The following is a 17,729-nucleotide window of genomic DNA, read 5'->3' on the forward strand; positions in this document are numbered from 1 at the left end:
TCTTCTTTTTTTTTTTTTTTTTTTTTTTACAATATCAGTCATGGATTAATAATTCACTGTGTTAATCAATTTTCTTGGAAACAAAGTCATTTCATTAAAAGATTGAAAAGTTCCATGGTTAGCCACCAGGAAGCTGGAGACCAAAAAAAACCAATGTGTATAATTCCTTACTTGAAAGGGTGTGAGAATCAGGAGAATGGATGGTATGTGTTACAGTTGAATGTCAGCCTAGAGAGCCAAATGCTGAGATGTCATCCTGAGTCTGAAGTCAAGATAATTCATTATATTGAATTGCCCAGTTTCAATTTTATTCTATCCTTCACAAACACAGGTAGAATAATATTTTGTCAATGTTTCGGTACGGTGGAGTCCAAATAAGCTACAATTTAGAGTTTAACATTATAGTCACAAAAGGACACTCCACTTTTCACAAATGACTTTCTATAATATTATAGGTATGCAATCCAGGAGGGCAGTAGGCTTCTTCCGAGAATATGTGGCAGAATGCTTCCCCTCTCCCCAGTGAACTTGGATTTGAGTAGCCGCTGAGTATTTAGACATCTTCAGTGACCAAGTTTGAACTCTATAAGACTTAATGGGTTCAAATTCCAACTCTATCAGTAACTAGATAATGGATCTCAAAAAAGTCACCTCCTGAGTGCTGCAGCTTCTATGTGTAGAACTGATGCTAAAATATTTCTCATAAGAAGATTATGTGAGAGAAGGCCAATAAGACAATATAAAATACTTTTGAAGTCAGCAGCAATCAAGCAACTAACTATTCAATACATGCTTTTATTTTTATTCATGTCATGTCGCTACAATTTGATTTGATAAAATTGCCTCGTTATTAATCTGAGATGGATACAGGATTGCTAATATTTTCTGTCTGTCGGAATTCTGGCTGACATTATTAATACCTCGTTCTTTACCATTTTGTCAGCACTAAGTCTTGTTTCTTGTTGAACAACTTGTGAATTTGTATTCTGTCCACTTCAATTATTGTCACTGTAGTTTATTTTCATGCTAATGTATCTTTTCGTTGTTATTCTTATAACCTCCGTAGTTCATTCTGTACCCTGGAGACATGGCAATCTTTTTTTTTTTTTTTTTAAGATTATTTATTTAAACTCCATGTTAAAACACAGGTGAGCCTGAGTCTAAATTGGCTTCTTTTCATGGCCGCACAACTTCCCTATTAGTATTTGGCAATTTATATCATTAAAGTCACAAGTTTCCTAAACCACAGTAGTTGCCACGCCTAGCTATTACAAATATTCAATTCAGATTGTGTGGCATGTGTTTTGTAATTTGAAAAAGGAATAGTGATAGGCCACGGCGATCTTTAAAAAAAAATTTCTTGTGGGAACCAGCCCAAGAAAAGGAGTTTGCCGTCAACAAGGTTTAAAATGGAGTTAGAGAGTGGAACACCACTCAGATATCAGACAAGGAGAGTTTTGCTGTTTGCCCATCTGGTTTCCTGTCTTGCTTTGGGGATTACACTTAAGTAATTGGATGAATCTCAGAAGAGACTTTGAACTTTGGACTTTTAACATTGTGGGTAGTGATGTAGAAGGTGGGGAATTTGAAAGCTTCTCTCTCTCTATATTTTTATAATGCTATGGCCAGGTATGGCCCCCACAGACTCATATGTTAGTATAAGCCTATGGGGGCTAGGGAGTGGAATGCGATGGTTTGTATATACTAAGCCCAGAGAGTGTCACTATTTGGAGCTGTGGCCTTGATGGAGTAGGTGTGTCACTGTGGGCTCAGGCTTTAATACCCTAGTCCTACTTACCTGGAAGACAGTATTCTGCTAGGAGCCTTGAGATGAAGATGCAGAACTCTCAGCTCCTCCTACACCATGCCTGAAAGGATGCTGACATGTTGCAGACTTGACAATACTAGACTGAACTTCACTCTGAAGCTATATGCCAGTCCCAATTTTTCTCATTTGTGAGAAAAAAAAATGTTCTCCATCATACAGATGCTTGAAACTTGTCATGGCTTCTTATTGTTCCCACAATAAAGTCCTAAAGGTCTACTCTAGCTTTCATGCACTGTCTGACTTAGAGACTACTCATGCCTACCATCATCATTCTCCAAGACTGTTATTCTTTTAGTTTATTGACTGGTTAATATTGGTATGCTTTTACATTTTTAAATATCAAAAGGGACTCAAGTTAGTTAAGGGAATGGGAGTCTACAAAGGTAGATTCACCCTTTCAAACAGCATTCTTCCACTTGTGTCATCAAAGCCCAACTCTTAATAGTCTGTTCATGGAGAAGGAGGGACTGGGTATTATACTCAGTATCAGTTGATATTGGATTTCCCCTGTACTGTGGCACTTTACAGTTTTCAGAGATGATTCTTACTCCTTCCTTTTATCTTACCTCTCACAGCTCTGTGAAGCAGAAAGGTTTGGATTAGGACGATTACTTTTGTGTTTTAGAAATAGTGAAACTTGAGGTTGGAAGGAGAGGTAACTAAAGTTTACTCTTTCTTTCTTTCTTTCTTTCTTTCCTTCCTTCCTTCCTTCCTTCCTTCCTTCCTTCCTTCCTTCCTTCCTTCCTTTCTTCCTTCTTTCCCTCCATTCCTTCTTTCTATCCATCTCTCCATCACTTTTTTTGGAAAAGTCTTGTGACTTTTTCACTTGGAACAAAGATTTATGTCCTATAAAACAAACAGAGGACAATTAGTGAGTTTTAAGCGTGTAAACCCACGAAAATTATTTCCTTTCTTCCCATGCCCATTTGGTAAAAAGTGGTTCTCTGGGACTGCATAATTACAGATGAATGGCAGTGAATTGCTTGGACAATAATTGGTAGGAAGTACAATTATGAGAGGCCATCAGTGGGAGTAAATGAATAGTTGGTTGCTTAACCAGTCAACATTGAAAGCCCCGTGTGGTTAAATATTGTATTGAATTACAGGCTTTGTCATTTAAGCGTATTTATAAATCACTAGTCTTTTTAAGCTTGATTTTTATATAATCTTTGATTTGTGGTACAGGACAGGAGCTTCCCAATGTGGGTTTTAAGAGTTCTGTGAAGAAAACAGTGCACATTTGAAGTGTAGAGTGCCAGTCATCCAGTTACCTTGAACAAATAACTTTTGTAAAGTAATGTACATGGTGTTTTGAGAACTGAAGCTAATTTCACACAGTTGGTGTATGGTTCTGTTAAGTGGTTGAGAATTGTGTTACCTCTCTAGTTTCTTTGGTCCTGGATTTAAAAGTTCCATGTCCAGAATTCAGAGTTGATTATCTCATTACTATGTAAATCGTGTCCTGGGAGAATTTTGGTTTTCTATCTATATATGTTAACACATATAAAAATGGTAAAATGAAGATCACAAAATTCATGCATTCATGTTATGACATGGGGAGGTCAAGTTTACCTGTTGAATAACTACAGAAAGTATTTAATGCTAACAAACATGATAGTAGCCATAGGTATCCAACTGTATCAGCTTCCTCAGGCCTCTTTGAATCTGCTCAGCTTGTAGATATTTCAGTAGTAATAACTAAATTGGATTTCCTGACCCCTTCAGCTCTTAGAACATACAAGCTGTTCCCCATACTCCCATCTGCTATATGAGCAAACTCATGCTGAACTTCATGTAGCTTGGCAAATCTGCCTACTGTACTCAGCACAAGGCATCTTTAATGCCGGTTCCTACTTGCTTGACTTTCTTTGCTGTTGTTTTCTATTCAGGAAGGTAGGATGTACCTACCATCTCCTCCCTATCCCTGCTGTTGTTAGCTTCCCTGGGAATACTGACTATAAGTACCCAAGGCTTCCATCTTCCCCAGCTAGACAAACCTGAAGGTGTTTAACACATACTCTAATGCATAATAAAGCTTAGATAGTCCCTTTACATGACACCAAGACTAATCTAATTGAATAGACATTCAATGTTTGAGGTACTTTCTTCCCTATATCTTATTATATAACACATAATATGTATGTATATTGAGCACCTATTATGTACCAGGCACAGTGATTGACTTTGGTGTTATTATAGTGAACAAAATAGGTATTCCCTTTGCTGGCATGCTTAGTAGTTGAGGCAGACAGGTAATAGCAGAACTAGAGGCCAATTTGTGGTTGAATCAAGTATGAGACAGAAGACAGGTAGGGTGCTGTGATAAATTACAACACAGATTTTGACTATCCAGGCAATCCTAAACGCTTGCTTTATGGCTAAAAATAATCACTCTAAAGAATGCAGCATGCTGTCTTAGGAGAATCTCAGAAAGGAAAATAAGATATGAAATGCTTCTGAGAGCCTTGTTGTATTCATCCTTAGCTATATGTACTATGGGTAGAAAAGGACCCAGATATGACACATGATATACCATTCCTTGTATTCCTTGCTCTCTTTATTTGCTTCTGCATGCAGTCATATTCTCTCATACAAAACAACTCAAATAAATGGCTTACCCACTGCTCAGTTTTTTTTGTATAGACTTAAACCCCAGATATGCTCACTGATTGCTCCAGTCAAATGCCCTATGTCACTCTTTCAACTAAGTTGGAAGAGGTAAAGAATAGTGGTCAATTGAAGTGTTCTCTGGAGTCTCATGGAAAAGTTAGGCAGTGATCTACTTTAGAAGGAGGAGTGCTAGGAAGCTTTCAGGGCATGGAACTGACAGAGGGCTGGAGGCAGGAATGGTGACAGTAAATAGATCCAGGTTAAGAGGTGAGCTTTGTGGGATAGAAACATGCTTACTAAGTCAGAACCTATAGAGTAGCGTAAGTCAGACCCCCATAGTGTCTACTTGGAGACAATTGGAGAGTTACAAAAAAATAATTTGAGTTTTTGTTACTGTGGTCTGAAGAGTGAAATTACAGGTGAGCCAACAAAGAAGAGACTAGGTTAAAAGGATTCACCAGAATCTCTTTTTAAAAGCATATGAAAGGTGTTAGGGGAAGGATTGAAAGGGCTGAAGGGGTTTGCAACCCCATAGAAAGAATAACAATACCAACCAGCCAGATCTCCCCCGTCCCCAGAGCTGCCATGGAATTAAACCACCAATCAAAGAATACACATGGAGGCACCCATGGCTCTAGCTGCACATATAGCAGAAGATGGCCTTGTCTGGCGTTAAAGGGAGGGGAGGCCTTTGGTCCTGTGAAGGCTCAAAACCTCAGCATAGGAGAATGCTACAGTGGTGGGGCAGAAGTGGGTATGTGGAAGGGAAGCACCCTTAGGGAGGCAGGAGGAAGGGGCGTGGGATGGGGGGTTCTCAGAGAGGAAAGCTAGGAGGGTATCATTTGAAATGTAAGTAAACAAAATAGCCAATAATACAAACAAATTTTAACTGAACTGAAAATAAAAAGCACATGATAAGACATGGTGAGCATAGAGCCATTTGTAGAAGGTCTAGCTTAGTTGATTCTTCTAATTCTTTTAACACCTTGAATCTGAATGATTATGGCTCACAAAAGGTCAATATTTCCTGTAGATAAAAGCAGGAGTGCAGAACTCCAAGTGTGTCTAGGTTTCATATCTTAGTCATACACACAGAGAATGATACTTTTCCAAAGAAAATGAGTAAGTTATGAAATATTTTGCTTCATTGAAAGATGGTCAGTATTTGAAAGGATGTGACCTTATGCTAATAGTTATATCTATTCTTTAAAAGTCTGTGAGTTTCTTTGTTCATTTTGACTTGGCTATTATTTACAAGAATGATTAGTTGACAAATATGCTTCTTGTCTACACTTTTGATTCTTTTTGATACAAGGTAACAGTCGTCTTTAATATCCAAGTGGATTCTATCTTTTATATACAGTCTTCAATACTTCACAGCATAGATGTATTTTTTTTTATGTAGCTAATCAAGAACAGGTTAGAGAAATTCACACATATGTATATACAAATAAATAAACTTTATTTCATTTTATCATTCCCAAGGGTTAAGATGTACAAACAAGGAATAAAATTAAAATTATTTTCTTTGGGGATGATTTATGTCTTAATTTCCACCTGCCCTATAATTAGAAATTTTGAACTCCGTAAATGTTTCTTAAGATAAAATTATTGCCTTGGTAAACTTCAGAAATTACATCATTAACCCAAAGACCTTTCTCAGCCTAGAACAACATGGTTGGTACAAGTGTCTGTGCACACACAGACAAATAAATAAAGAGGAAAGTTTAAAATAATTTGAAAATGATTTATTGTCGGCCACCCCTGCAGTTAGGAATTCAAGTATTATTACTTTACTTCAGTGCGGCAGGGGAGGACAGCAACTTGCTGTGGGCTAAAGGTAAATTATGATCTATTGCAAAGGAGGAAAGAGATGTACTGAGGAGAAAGGGAAGGAGTCGGGAGTAAGCAATGTGTTTTCTGAACTATTGCTTCAGATAATGCCTTTAAAAATTTGCCTTGACCTCTGTTGGAAAATACCAGTGCAAATTGTGAAGCAAGTGACATTCTTAAATCTTTGATAGTTAAAGGCATATGTGCTTGGAGTTGTTGGTGGGGGTGGGGGGTGGGGGTGGGAGAAGGGTTTGCCAGAGTACAGTGCCCACTAAGATATGAAGAGTCACAAGTGTTCCTGCTTCAATGGCTGGATAATCTCATCCCAGGTGTACCCAGCTTTAGTAGGAAGTGATCAATTAACATACAAAGTCCTAGAGTGATGATTCTTATCTTTTACTCTGCTTACAGTATGTGGGGGTTATACTTTTCATGTTGTCAGTGAATGATGGACTTCTTCCTACATTGGGGTAAAATATCTGCTTTTTCATATTGGAAATAAGAGTGAAAAGATCATTTTCAAAACACAAAGTGATAAAGGGAAGGGAAAAAAAACTTGATATAAGCCAATGTAATTTTCTTCTTTTTAGTTTTATTTAATTAATTTAGTGTTTTACTTATTCACTTTATATCCTACTCACTGCCCACCTCCTGGTCACCTCCTCTGACAATCCTTCCTCCATCTCCCCTCCCCTTTTCCTCTGAGCAGGTGGGGTACCACCCTGGGTATTCCCTCACCCTTGCACTTTAAGACTCTGCAAGGCTAAGTACATCCTCTTCCATCGAGGTGAGACAAGGCAGTGCAGCTAAAAGAATATATTTCATGTGCAGGCAATAGCCTTTGGGATAGACCCACTTCAGATATTTGGGACCCATATTAGGCACAGGGGATGGAGCAGAGACGAAGGGAAAGGCCAACTATTAACAGGCTTAACTTGAGACCTAACCCCTGGGCAAGCACCAGTCCCTGACACTGTTAATGATACTCTTGTTATTCTTGCAGACAGGAGCATGTTGTCCTCTGAGAGGCTCTTCATAGTAGCTGACCCAGACAGATACAGACACCCACAGCCAAACAGTGTTTGGAACTTGGAGACTCTAATAGAAAAATAGGAGGAAGGATTGCAGGCCCTGAAGGTGATAGGAACTCTACAGGAAGACCAACAGAGCCAACTAACCTGGACCCTTGGGGCTTTCAGAGACTGAACCACCAACCATAGGACATACATGGGCTGGACCTAGGCCTCCCCTCACATATGAAGTAGATGTTCAGCCAGTGCTTTTTTTGCAGTAAGATCTGAGCTAGATACTTCATTAACCAATATCTCATGAAATTGCCCTAAGCCCTATGCTGGAAGTTCATCTACTTCTACCTCTCCATGTAACAGAAAACTGAAGCCCACCTTTGCACATTTCCTCTATGTCAAGACTGGCTCATATGTTTATTTTGTCTACTGGCAGTGCCTATGCCTTTCACCTCACTACTCTGTCCATGGCTGGTTTTACGAGCACCTTTTATCAAATCATATTCTTACTAACAACTGAAGTATGTGAACAAGTTTTCTCTTGGTGGCTTTAGGTTCAGTTCCAGAAGTTACTGTCACCTATCTTCGAGCAGCTGCACATGCAGGAGACACAGTATTGGCTCTGGAGGAAGCTGTGGACTGGCACTCTGGGGATAAGGTTGTCATTATCAGTGGGATGGCTGTAGAAGGTGCTGAAGCAACAGAAGAGGTCGTTGTTGTAGACACTGTCCACAATGCAGACCTTCATCTCAGGAACCCCCTGAGGTACTCAGATTTCAGCTTGAATAGGTTTACATGGAGGAGAATGAGGTTTTAAGTGAACTGGACTTTGAATATTTATTTCTTTTCTTTTTTTTATTAGATATTTTATTTACACTTCAGATGCCATCCCCTTTCCCCATTCCCCCCCCCCTTAGAAAGCCCCATCCCATGCCCCCTTTTCCTTTCTGCATTTATACATTTTTTTAAAAAATAATGTTAATCATAGGCTTTATAAGTTTGGAATTGTTCAATCAGAGGTGTAACCCACTGACCAACCTAGATATAACAACTATCTTTGACTGGTGGAGATACGTGAACATCTGCCTCCCTGTCTCCCCCCTCTTTCTCTCTTTCATCATCTAGCTTCTCCTCTCCTTCTTCTTCTCCTCTTCTTACTCCTTTTCTTCCTCTCAGTACTCCTCCTACCTTAGCTCCTCCTACACATCACCCTTCCTGTTAAAATGAAACTTTTCTCTCAAAATACTATTAGAGCATAATTATGCCAATTTGTACCAGTGAGGTACAAGATAGTCCCAATACCCAGTCCATCATTTTGTTGACTAACCAGCACCTCTGTCGTAGATGACAGAATATTTATTTCTTAATGAGATACATTAAATAATACTGGATGTTATGCTGGAAAAGAAAATAATAAAAGAAATCTATGAAGATTAGGATCTCTTAAATGTTTTCTCTAGTAGGACCCTAGAATTTCTGTCTTAGCAAGTGGTCAGTGAGTAGTTCCCACTGCTATGCATGGTGTGTCTTACAGATGTATGTATGGATCTTTTTGGGGTATTTGAGTTCCTGAAAACATAGATACTCCCAAAGAAGAATCTATTCACTATTTCTAATAAGATGTATATTGATGTTTTCAAGTGTATCTTACTCTCTTATTTTGTTTTCAGATATTCCTACAACTTCACAGAGAACTGGGTAGTTGGAGAGAATCATATCTTGAAGACAACAGTGGCTCTCCTCAGCAGAAACATTGTCATCCAAGGAAATCTTACTCTCGAGAGGGTAAAGTTCCTCAATTCATGCCAGGAGGCCAGTGCTGCTGAAGGTAGAAATACAGTTTGATGCAAAACCCAGAGAGTGAATACATGTTCTCCCTGCCTATCAATATGTCACAGGGCTGTGGTTGGCCACCTTGGTTGAAATTTTTGAGTGTCCATATTTTTCTATAATTTTCAGATTTCTCTCGGCAGCTTGTCACTTCATCCTTTTCTCTACTTCCAATACATAAAAGAAACAGACAAAAGCCAAGGAAATAATTTGATTCTTTGTTCTGGGAAAACTTGTGTTAATGAATTAAACCTTGAGAGTTGGAATGCTGCAATTTTTTTTTTAATCCTAGCCTTCTCCTAAAATTTCCCCCAAACCCTCATAATTCCAGAATCCTAAGCTTGGGCAGCTCATTCTTATTGATTAGGTTTAGGGGGAGGGTTGTTTTCTGAACGACCTACTGCATACTCTAGGTAAAGGAGTGTAAGAGCCAATTCATCTTCTGGTAGAATAGCAGGCACTGAATCATACTGATGTGCCTATTAAACATCTATTTCAGGGATGGTTAGTTTGGGAGGTTATGTTTTGGTTTCCCAGGCTGTAGATTATGAGGGCTTTCACATGCTGGGAAGATATCATTTGTCAACTTTGGTCCAGGATGGTGTGGGTGTCAAGGATGACTTCCAGGCATGAGCTCTGGATGGATGATGGGGCTTTTACTGTGATGGGAAGAGGGGAAGGTTTTGGGGGTATGAGGATGATGGCAAACAGGAGTTTAATTTTGTACATGTTGAAACTGAGAAGGCAGGCCAGCGATGAAATGGAGATGTCCAGCAGTGTCTGGATCCTGATAGAAATATCAAGGCTAGAGTAAAAGCTTTCAGAGATATATGCATTGAGGTGCACTTATACACAGTGCCATGACATAAGGGGTTGTTAGTACAGAATGATTATGACCTCAATCGTTTTTACTCAAAGTTATCAACTAACAAATATGTAATTTGCTTAAAGAAAAAAAGTTTGTGTAAAATCGGGTTAGAGTTGATTGACATCTACCTTCACATTTCTGCCTAATTGGGATTGTAATTGAACTAAAGCATATAAATATACAACATTTCTTCATTTACTGCCTAGAGATCAATTCTTTGATGGATTACCCTTTGTAATTCAGCAGAGAGTGACATATTGTTTGGATTGATTGCTACCTCGTTTGTTCATTACTGTGCTGTTGGAGTGAACCTGAGTGTTATCAATAAAGATGGGCATGTAGGTGTGCTGGTTACTGTTTTCAATGGGACAGAACCTTCACTATCTTGGGAAGAAGTAGCCTCATTTGAAGAACTGACAATATTAGATCAGTCAAGAAACTTTTTTTTGACTGAAAACTGATGTGGAAAAGCTTATCCCACTGTGGGCAGTGGCATCCCTACGTAGATGAGTCTGGGATGTATAAGAAGGCTATCTGAGTATGAACCAGAGAACAAGCTGATATTCTGCCTTTGTCTGTTGGAGTCCCTACTCTGGCTTTCCTTAATGATCGACTGTATCCAGGATTTGTAAAATGAAATAATCCTTTGCTCCCTTAAATTACTTTATCACAGCAAACAAATGAAAGCAAATTATAACAATAAGTATATCCATCTTTGATTATTCTGAGTGTGGACTCAGAAGAAATATGGCTGGTACTAACTGAATTTTGAAGACAACTTCTCCATTTTGGGATTTTTTCCCATTATTAAGTTTCACATGGCAGTAGAAAATAATTGAAGTGCTCTTCTTGTAACAGTGCAGCAATGGCAATTATGTATTAGGGACAGGTGTTTGGTTTTTTTGTGTTTCTGTTTTTTGTTTTGTCCTTAATAGGAAGATAGCTGAGCAAGCAGATTGGCAAAGATTCTCAGTAACTTCCCTGGAGTTCTCTGATATTTCTCTGGACACACTTTTACTAAATCCCCAAACGTACAACAGTATATAGTTAAGCTGAAATATCATGGGGCACTTGGAGACTAGAAGGTGCTATGATAGCATTCAATGCTCACAACTTTCCACCAAAGTATCTAATATGAAAGAGCCATTTTATTGCACCTTTCCTACAGGTTGTCTTTTGTATTGAAATCTCCACCAGTTTACCTGTGTGTGTGTGTGTGTGTGTGTGTGTGTTGTAATCTGCCCCCTTTTGATAGTAACTAGGTGATTGTTTGGGTTGGGGAGGTATTTCTAGAAATAAGAGAGCAAGGGTAAGTATCATGTCCTAGAATTTTGATCTGTTTAAGCAATCTGAAGAGAGAAATCCATAACAGTGAAACGAGATGATTGAATGGTTTGTCCTTTATATAGATAGAGCTTTGTAAACAAAGATTTGTCTAGAAGTATGCTTTAATTTTTCCCCTGGAAATCATTATGTGTTTTAGGTAACCTGAAGCACTGTTTGTATTCTAAGAGTGAGAAGATGCTGGGATCCAGGGATCTTGGGGCTCGAGTCATCATTCAGTCCTTCCCAGAGGAGCCCAGCTTGGTCAAGCTGAAGGGAGTGCAGTTCCAAAACCTGGGACAGGCCTTCCATAAGCATCTGAGCTCAATCACTCTGGTGGGAACTATGAGAGGTAGGGGAGCAGGCATTAGCCTCGCCAGCTTTCCCCCTCTTCAATGTTGATGATACCATGTGATGGTGATATGTGGGACTGGGAATTGAGAGATGGATGCATGATTACAGGTTAGATGCTTTTCAAACTTTAGTACCCAAGTAAATCTCACATGGAACGTATTAAAGTCCTGTCATCATATTCTATTGTGTGGTCCTCCTATTTTCATGTGTTATCTTGACACAGACTATAAAACAGTTAAACATTTTAAAACAGGTAAAACCATGCATGTTAGTATAAAATTAAAAGAGGAATAACTGTCCATAGCAAAAATATTTTTTTAAAGAAACCTAGGCTAAGAATGATAACTTTAAAATTTTGTTTGTTTAAAAATAAGAAAAACAAAACAAAACCAAGACTGTAAACTCAATTTAGAACTTAGTTCATGGAAATGCCCCATTTCTACACATACAGCAGAAGATACTTTTGTTTTAGTTTCAACATTACATGTAAAAATGCGGTTCTGTTTTATATATATGCATAAATATGTATACACACACAGTCTTCTGAAGAAGTATAAGAATGAGCAATGAATATATCGTCTGCCTCAGTAAATGGTGGTGTTCACTGTAGAACAGTCAGAAGCCTTAAGACAGTGCCCCACAAACAATCCACAGGATCTAATGGACGCAATGATTTATTTGTGGATCCTTTTTTTCTAAGTGTGTCACATTGACCACCAAGATTAGTCATGATCACCAGCCAATGAGAATCTGTGTCCATGCTGGCCTGACATTCCTAATTCAAATTATTTTCAAAGCCCCAAATTGCCCCGAGAACCAGTTTATGACCATACAGGTGAAGCTGCCTCAATGATGCTGAAATGAACTGACATTTAAGAAAGTGATTACTTGGCCTCAACATCTCATCTCTGTATCTACCCCAAATAATGACACATGTCCTAGGCCCATCAACAAATAAATGTTGGCTCTCAGCTACATTTGTGCAGCACAGGATAGCATTTCGGTCAATCATGACCCATTCCACTGTGGGTGGTATTGTGCCTGGGCAGTTGGGCGTGGGCTGTATGAAAAAACTAGCAAACAGCTTGCCTCAGTGCCTTGCTTCAGATTTTTGCCTTGGACTGCTCAGTGCTAGACTGTAAACCATAAGACAGAATAAATCCTTTCACCCCCAATTTCCTTTTGGCCATAGTGTTGACCACAGGAACTGAAACTAAACTAGAACAGCTGGAAGTTATAAACATTGATTTATAGCCCAAGAAATAACAGCCACAATTTTGTATACAGGTATAGTTTTAAAAATCCAGGTTAAATCATATCAGGCCTTTGACCTTTGCTCTACTATATTGTGACAAAGGGCATTGAATAGGTAGAATTCTTGACTTCTTGACAGCCATGTGGCTTTGTTGCTTGGCCATACTTTCTCTTTCTTAGATAAATAAACACTTCCTAGCATCTGTGTCTTAAATTTCAGTAAGTTTAATCTTTATGATCTAGTGACCGCGGTTGCCTAATTTTTTGATTTGTTTGCTTCTTTTTTTTCCCAAATGACTTAAGTTTTATTTTTGTGGGGAAGATATATTTTGGTGACAGTATATCTTGTTTGAACATGGTCAACAGAATCAGAGGAGACTCTAAGGTGTGAATAAAACTTTCACATTACTCTTCCCTATTCAGATTCTTATATTCAAAGCTGTTCAGTGTGGGGCTCCTTCAGCAGAGGACTTAGCATGCACAGGACCTGGGGCCTGAAGGTGGACAGTAATATATTCTATAAGATTTCAGGCCATGCTCTGCTGGTGGGTAAGTAAATTTGCTTGGTTAATGTATATATTCTTGAGTAGGATGGGCAGTCTCTGATAAAGCATTCTCCCAAATTGTTGATTTTTAAATATATAAAATCATTAGTTTTTTTTTTCTTCTGAGTATTATCTAATAGGACCTAGCTTAAAATCCCAAATTTACATTCACTTACCGTCAAGTGACTTACTAAACTATATCAATAGGAAATGAGTCATTTAAAATTTGAAGTCAGGTTACTAAATATTTAATGGGAGGTTTTAAAATTTACCGCCATAATTTCTCATAATTCTTAGTCTACGCACAGTCTCAGATTGGGCTTGGAGAATGTTGGCTAAAGATTTTAAAATGGAATTTGCATGTAAGTGCTTTAGTGGTGAGCTGAGACTGGAGTTTCAGAACTAACCATTGCTCACTAGTTTCTACTTCTTTTGTTCGTTTCGGTTCATGACCAGGCATCAGAATTAGCCTTAGACAACTGAATTAGACGTCTCAGTTGGCATCATGTTATTCCTGGAAAACAATCTAAAAGTTTTAGCTGGGCCATAGATAGATTGTCTGTCAGTGATTTTCACCCTGACTTATTTGTGTAAACTCATCTTGATCTTTTTCATTTCTTCCTCTGAACTGTCATGACACAGAAGCTACTTTAGTCCATTCTTTTCAAAGCTCATACTTCCCCGTGCCACATGGATTTTGCACAAGTCTTCTCTGTCTGTTCATGACAGTTAACTCATCTGGAACATTCCCTCTCCTCTACACCTCCAGGTTAGCATTTCTCAACTTAGAATTAGGTGTCACACTTTTGACCATCAGATTCATCTTGTTTTACCAGCAGATTTTGGGAGACACGGTCTTCTTTGCATTTGTATTGATAGCTCCTTGCAGGCCAATCTGCTGAAAGAAATGAATCAGTAAGCAGTCACTGGTTACATCAGAATATACAAAGCAAAGCAGAGAGTTCTGCTGAAATTAAGAATAGAACTATAATTGTTAGTGTTTTATTTATAAATGACCCTGGTGACACGATGGACGTGAAGAGCTTATGTTATATGTTACATTTAAGAAAACCTTTTGAGATAAATGTCTGAAAAGGTTATAATCCCAAATAATATGGTGTTTACTAAGGGAATATGGATCCTATGAACTTACTTAAAACAAACCTTGGCTTGAAGGCAAAGAGTAGATCCATGAGGTCATCAATACAAAATCTTTTGACTAGAGAGGGTGGCCACAGGGAAGCCATGCCAACAGATAGAGTCTTGACTGTGATCTTACTTTTTTTGTATAAAAATGAGTCTATGACTATAAGCAGATATTTAGGAAGTCATCCTAACAATATGATCTTAGCAGATAATGATACCAAATAAGCAATTAAAAAAAACTGTAGCAAGAATTTAGTCTTCATTATAGTGGATTATTGGCTCGATTGCCTTTGAATTGTAATCAAGGAAATTAAAGTACTTAATTCACTATATTAACTAACTATAAAGTTCTCAATCATGCCTAAAAACAATCATAAGCGTGAATCCATTAAATGATGTGGGAATCTCAGATAAAATAAAATCCTAGCAATGAAGGGTTCTGTGGTACTGTTCATATACTATTGATTCCACTTAATGAATAATACCTTTTTGTGTCACGTGGTTGGGGCATTTCCTGCTCTTCAAGTCCATTCTCATTATTTGTGAGTACCTCATCTTATCTAGCCTGTTTCCATATAATTTGAGAGTCAGGCTGGGTTGGACAGAAACAGTGTATTCATCATTATATTTTGATTAAAGTTATTTTGACAATTCTATGCATGTATTTAATGCAATCTGGTTATTCCTATTTCCTCCCACCTCCCACCTCTCCCCCTTTCCTACACTCCAAGTCTTTCACTCACATTCATGTCTTTTGGGTTTTGTGACTCACTGAGTTTAACCAGGGCCCTTAGTTGTCACTTAGACTCCATCTAAGAATTAAGATAGGTCTATTCCTATGATTATTTTCCTTAAAGGAAACTTCAGATCCATAATATGTTAAGACGTATAGTCCATACAATAGGTATTTTTTTTCTCTGAACACAGAAAAAATAAAATAAAAAATGATTCAAACAAGGAATAATGTTGTATTTTCTCATGCTTTCCTGAGTGACATCAAGTATTCAAAAGCAATGTAATTTTCTGTTCTCAGGGTCCTACATGAATGGAAGGTTTAGCACTAGTGAGACTGTTATTGGAAGAAAAAATGGTAAATATGTATACTTATTTTAAATTTATCATAGTTCATCTATGATTGTTAGAATTTATAGGCAGATGTCATGACATACTGTTAATTATTGTAAATAATTAAACATTAAATTTTCTAAAGATGTATAAATATAAATATTCTATTACTTCTTTGAGAATTTTATGTAATATATTTGAAACCTACTTATGCCCCATTTCCTGCTTTCAATAATCCTAGTCCATCCTACTCAACTTTGAGAAGACTTCTGTGGTTTTCTTCTTTCCTTATCAGACCCAATACTATTATTTAGCTAACTTAACACAATATTAAAGAAGTTCCTGATGACCCATTGCTGTACCCACAGATCAGAACATCTCTCAATCCTTATTAAAAACACATAATTTTTAAAAAAATTATTTTTAATTGTATGAATGTATGTGTATCATGTTGTAGACATTAGGTGCCTGTGGAGGCCAAAAGAGGGAGCTAGAGTATGTCTAAGGCTGGAATTATGGGAGGTTGTGAGCTGCCCAATATGAGTACTGGGAAGTGAACTTTGGTTTTTCTCAAGAATAATATACTTCTTTTAGCCTTTGAGCCATTTCCAGTGCCATCTTTATAGTATATAATAATAGAGAAGATATAATATATGAGATATATATGAAATATAGTCTATGTAAAGAGTCTAAAAAGTATTGAGCTATATACATTTTAATTGTTTGTGAATCACTTTCTTTAATTTATCTCTTATTCAAATCAGGTTGGTGGGAACAGGGAAGTATGATAAGAAACAATGTGATCATCAGTGTTTCTGGGGCTGAGGGACTGTCCAGTTCTGAAATGCTGGCACCAGCTGGCATCTACACTTTCAGTCCCCTTAATGTGATTGAGGTAAGAACTTTGGTTCCATCAGGAGAATCTGAGCTGATAGTACACAAGGATGCCTTCTATCCGTCCACAGTAGCATCAGAGACTTGATTTCAATTGTCCAGTTTGATACTAACTCAAGTATGTCCTTATGATTTTGTGTCAAGTGGAAAATTAAACAGTTGCTCTCAGGATTCCTATAAAGGCTATTTAGTATGATCCCTATAGAGATCTTAATGAGTTGTAAATTGATCCCTTACTGGTAATACAGGCTAAAGTATCTTGTTTTGGATCTCTTAGTTCTGACGCAAATTACTTATTGAATCACTTGTAGCCTATCATATTCATCTGCCCATATTTTTAACAAAAGAGGGTTGTACAATGAATCAGAAGGCACATGAGACATTATGTTTCAGGAGCACAATCTTATTTTTGTTCTATTATTCAGGGCAACTTAATGCTATGAAATTTAACTACCTGGTGAATTTTTCTTTTTATCATTAACTACAAATTTGTGATTGGGGAGTTGTATTACAATAGCAGAAGGCCTTTTAAAATTTTCTTCCTATTAGTTATTTTATCCCTTAGTCTACTTCCACTAGTATCCTTTCTTTCCAAGGATGCTGCTCTGAGCATCTGTGGATTCATGGCCCCACAGATCCCCTCTCTACAGTGTCACAACATTTATGCCCAGTTTCTGAGGAGCACAGAGGACAAGCTGCTCTTAATTACCCTCAGTTGAATAACCCCTAATAAAAGTTGTGGTTCTCTGCTTAAGACTCCTTACACTCTTAATTGTGTCTTTTCGAAGCACAGCACTTACACACCATTTTAGGTGCCTAATAGGGCTGGCTAATAGGCCAGTGACAAAGGAGGCAGAATTTCATGGATCATCAGAAACCAAACACGAGAGAAGTTATGCTTAACTTTTTGGCTACTACTGGGCTCGTTGCACAGCTAGGAAGCCAGTTCTGGGGCTTAGAGAGTTGTAGTTTGTATGATTTCCTTGAGTAATACAATCTCATCTACACTGAAGCATGTAGACACATAGACAATCAAAGTTCATCCTTTGTGAGGCTGGAACAACCTTGCTTCCCTGAGTAAGTAAGTGGTATATTCCATGGCCATAGAGAAGCTGACCCAAATTACATGCAGGGTACCAGGGGACCCATATGGA

At 37.9% G+C, this 17,729-nt stretch overlaps 1 protein-coding gene across 7 annotated transcripts in view; it reads left to right on the forward strand.

Annotated features, from left to right (window-relative positions):
- Pkhd1 (PKHD1 ciliary IPT domain containing fibrocystin/polyductin) overlaps nucleotides 1–17,729 on the forward strand; it is a 440,341-nt gene that overhangs the window by 172,647 nt on the left and 249,965 nt on the right. For all 7 annotated transcript variants that reach the window (XR_013104680.1, XM_076915223.1, XM_076915219.1 and 4 more), the window contains 6 exons: nucleotides 7,851–8,061; nucleotides 8,967–9,124; nucleotides 11,478–11,669; nucleotides 13,349–13,474; nucleotides 15,650–15,706; nucleotides 16,446–16,576. Coding sequence is in view for 6 of the 7 variants with exons in the window: in XM_076915223.1 (XP_076771338.1) it covers nucleotides 7,851–8,061; nucleotides 8,967–9,124; nucleotides 11,478–11,669; nucleotides 13,349–13,474; nucleotides 15,650–15,706; nucleotides 16,446–16,576 (875 nt within the window). In the remaining variant the exon portion in view is untranslated. The remainder of the gene's footprint in view (nucleotides 1–7,850; nucleotides 8,062–8,966; nucleotides 9,125–11,477; nucleotides 11,670–13,348; nucleotides 13,475–15,649; nucleotides 15,707–16,445; nucleotides 16,577–17,729) is intronic.

Source organism: Arvicanthis niloticus, chromosome 17, assembly GCF_011762505.2.
Source record: "Arvicanthis niloticus isolate mArvNil1 chromosome 17, mArvNil1.pat.X, whole genome shotgun sequence".
NCBI lineage: Eukaryota > Metazoa > Chordata > Mammalia > Rodentia > Muridae > Arvicanthis > Arvicanthis niloticus.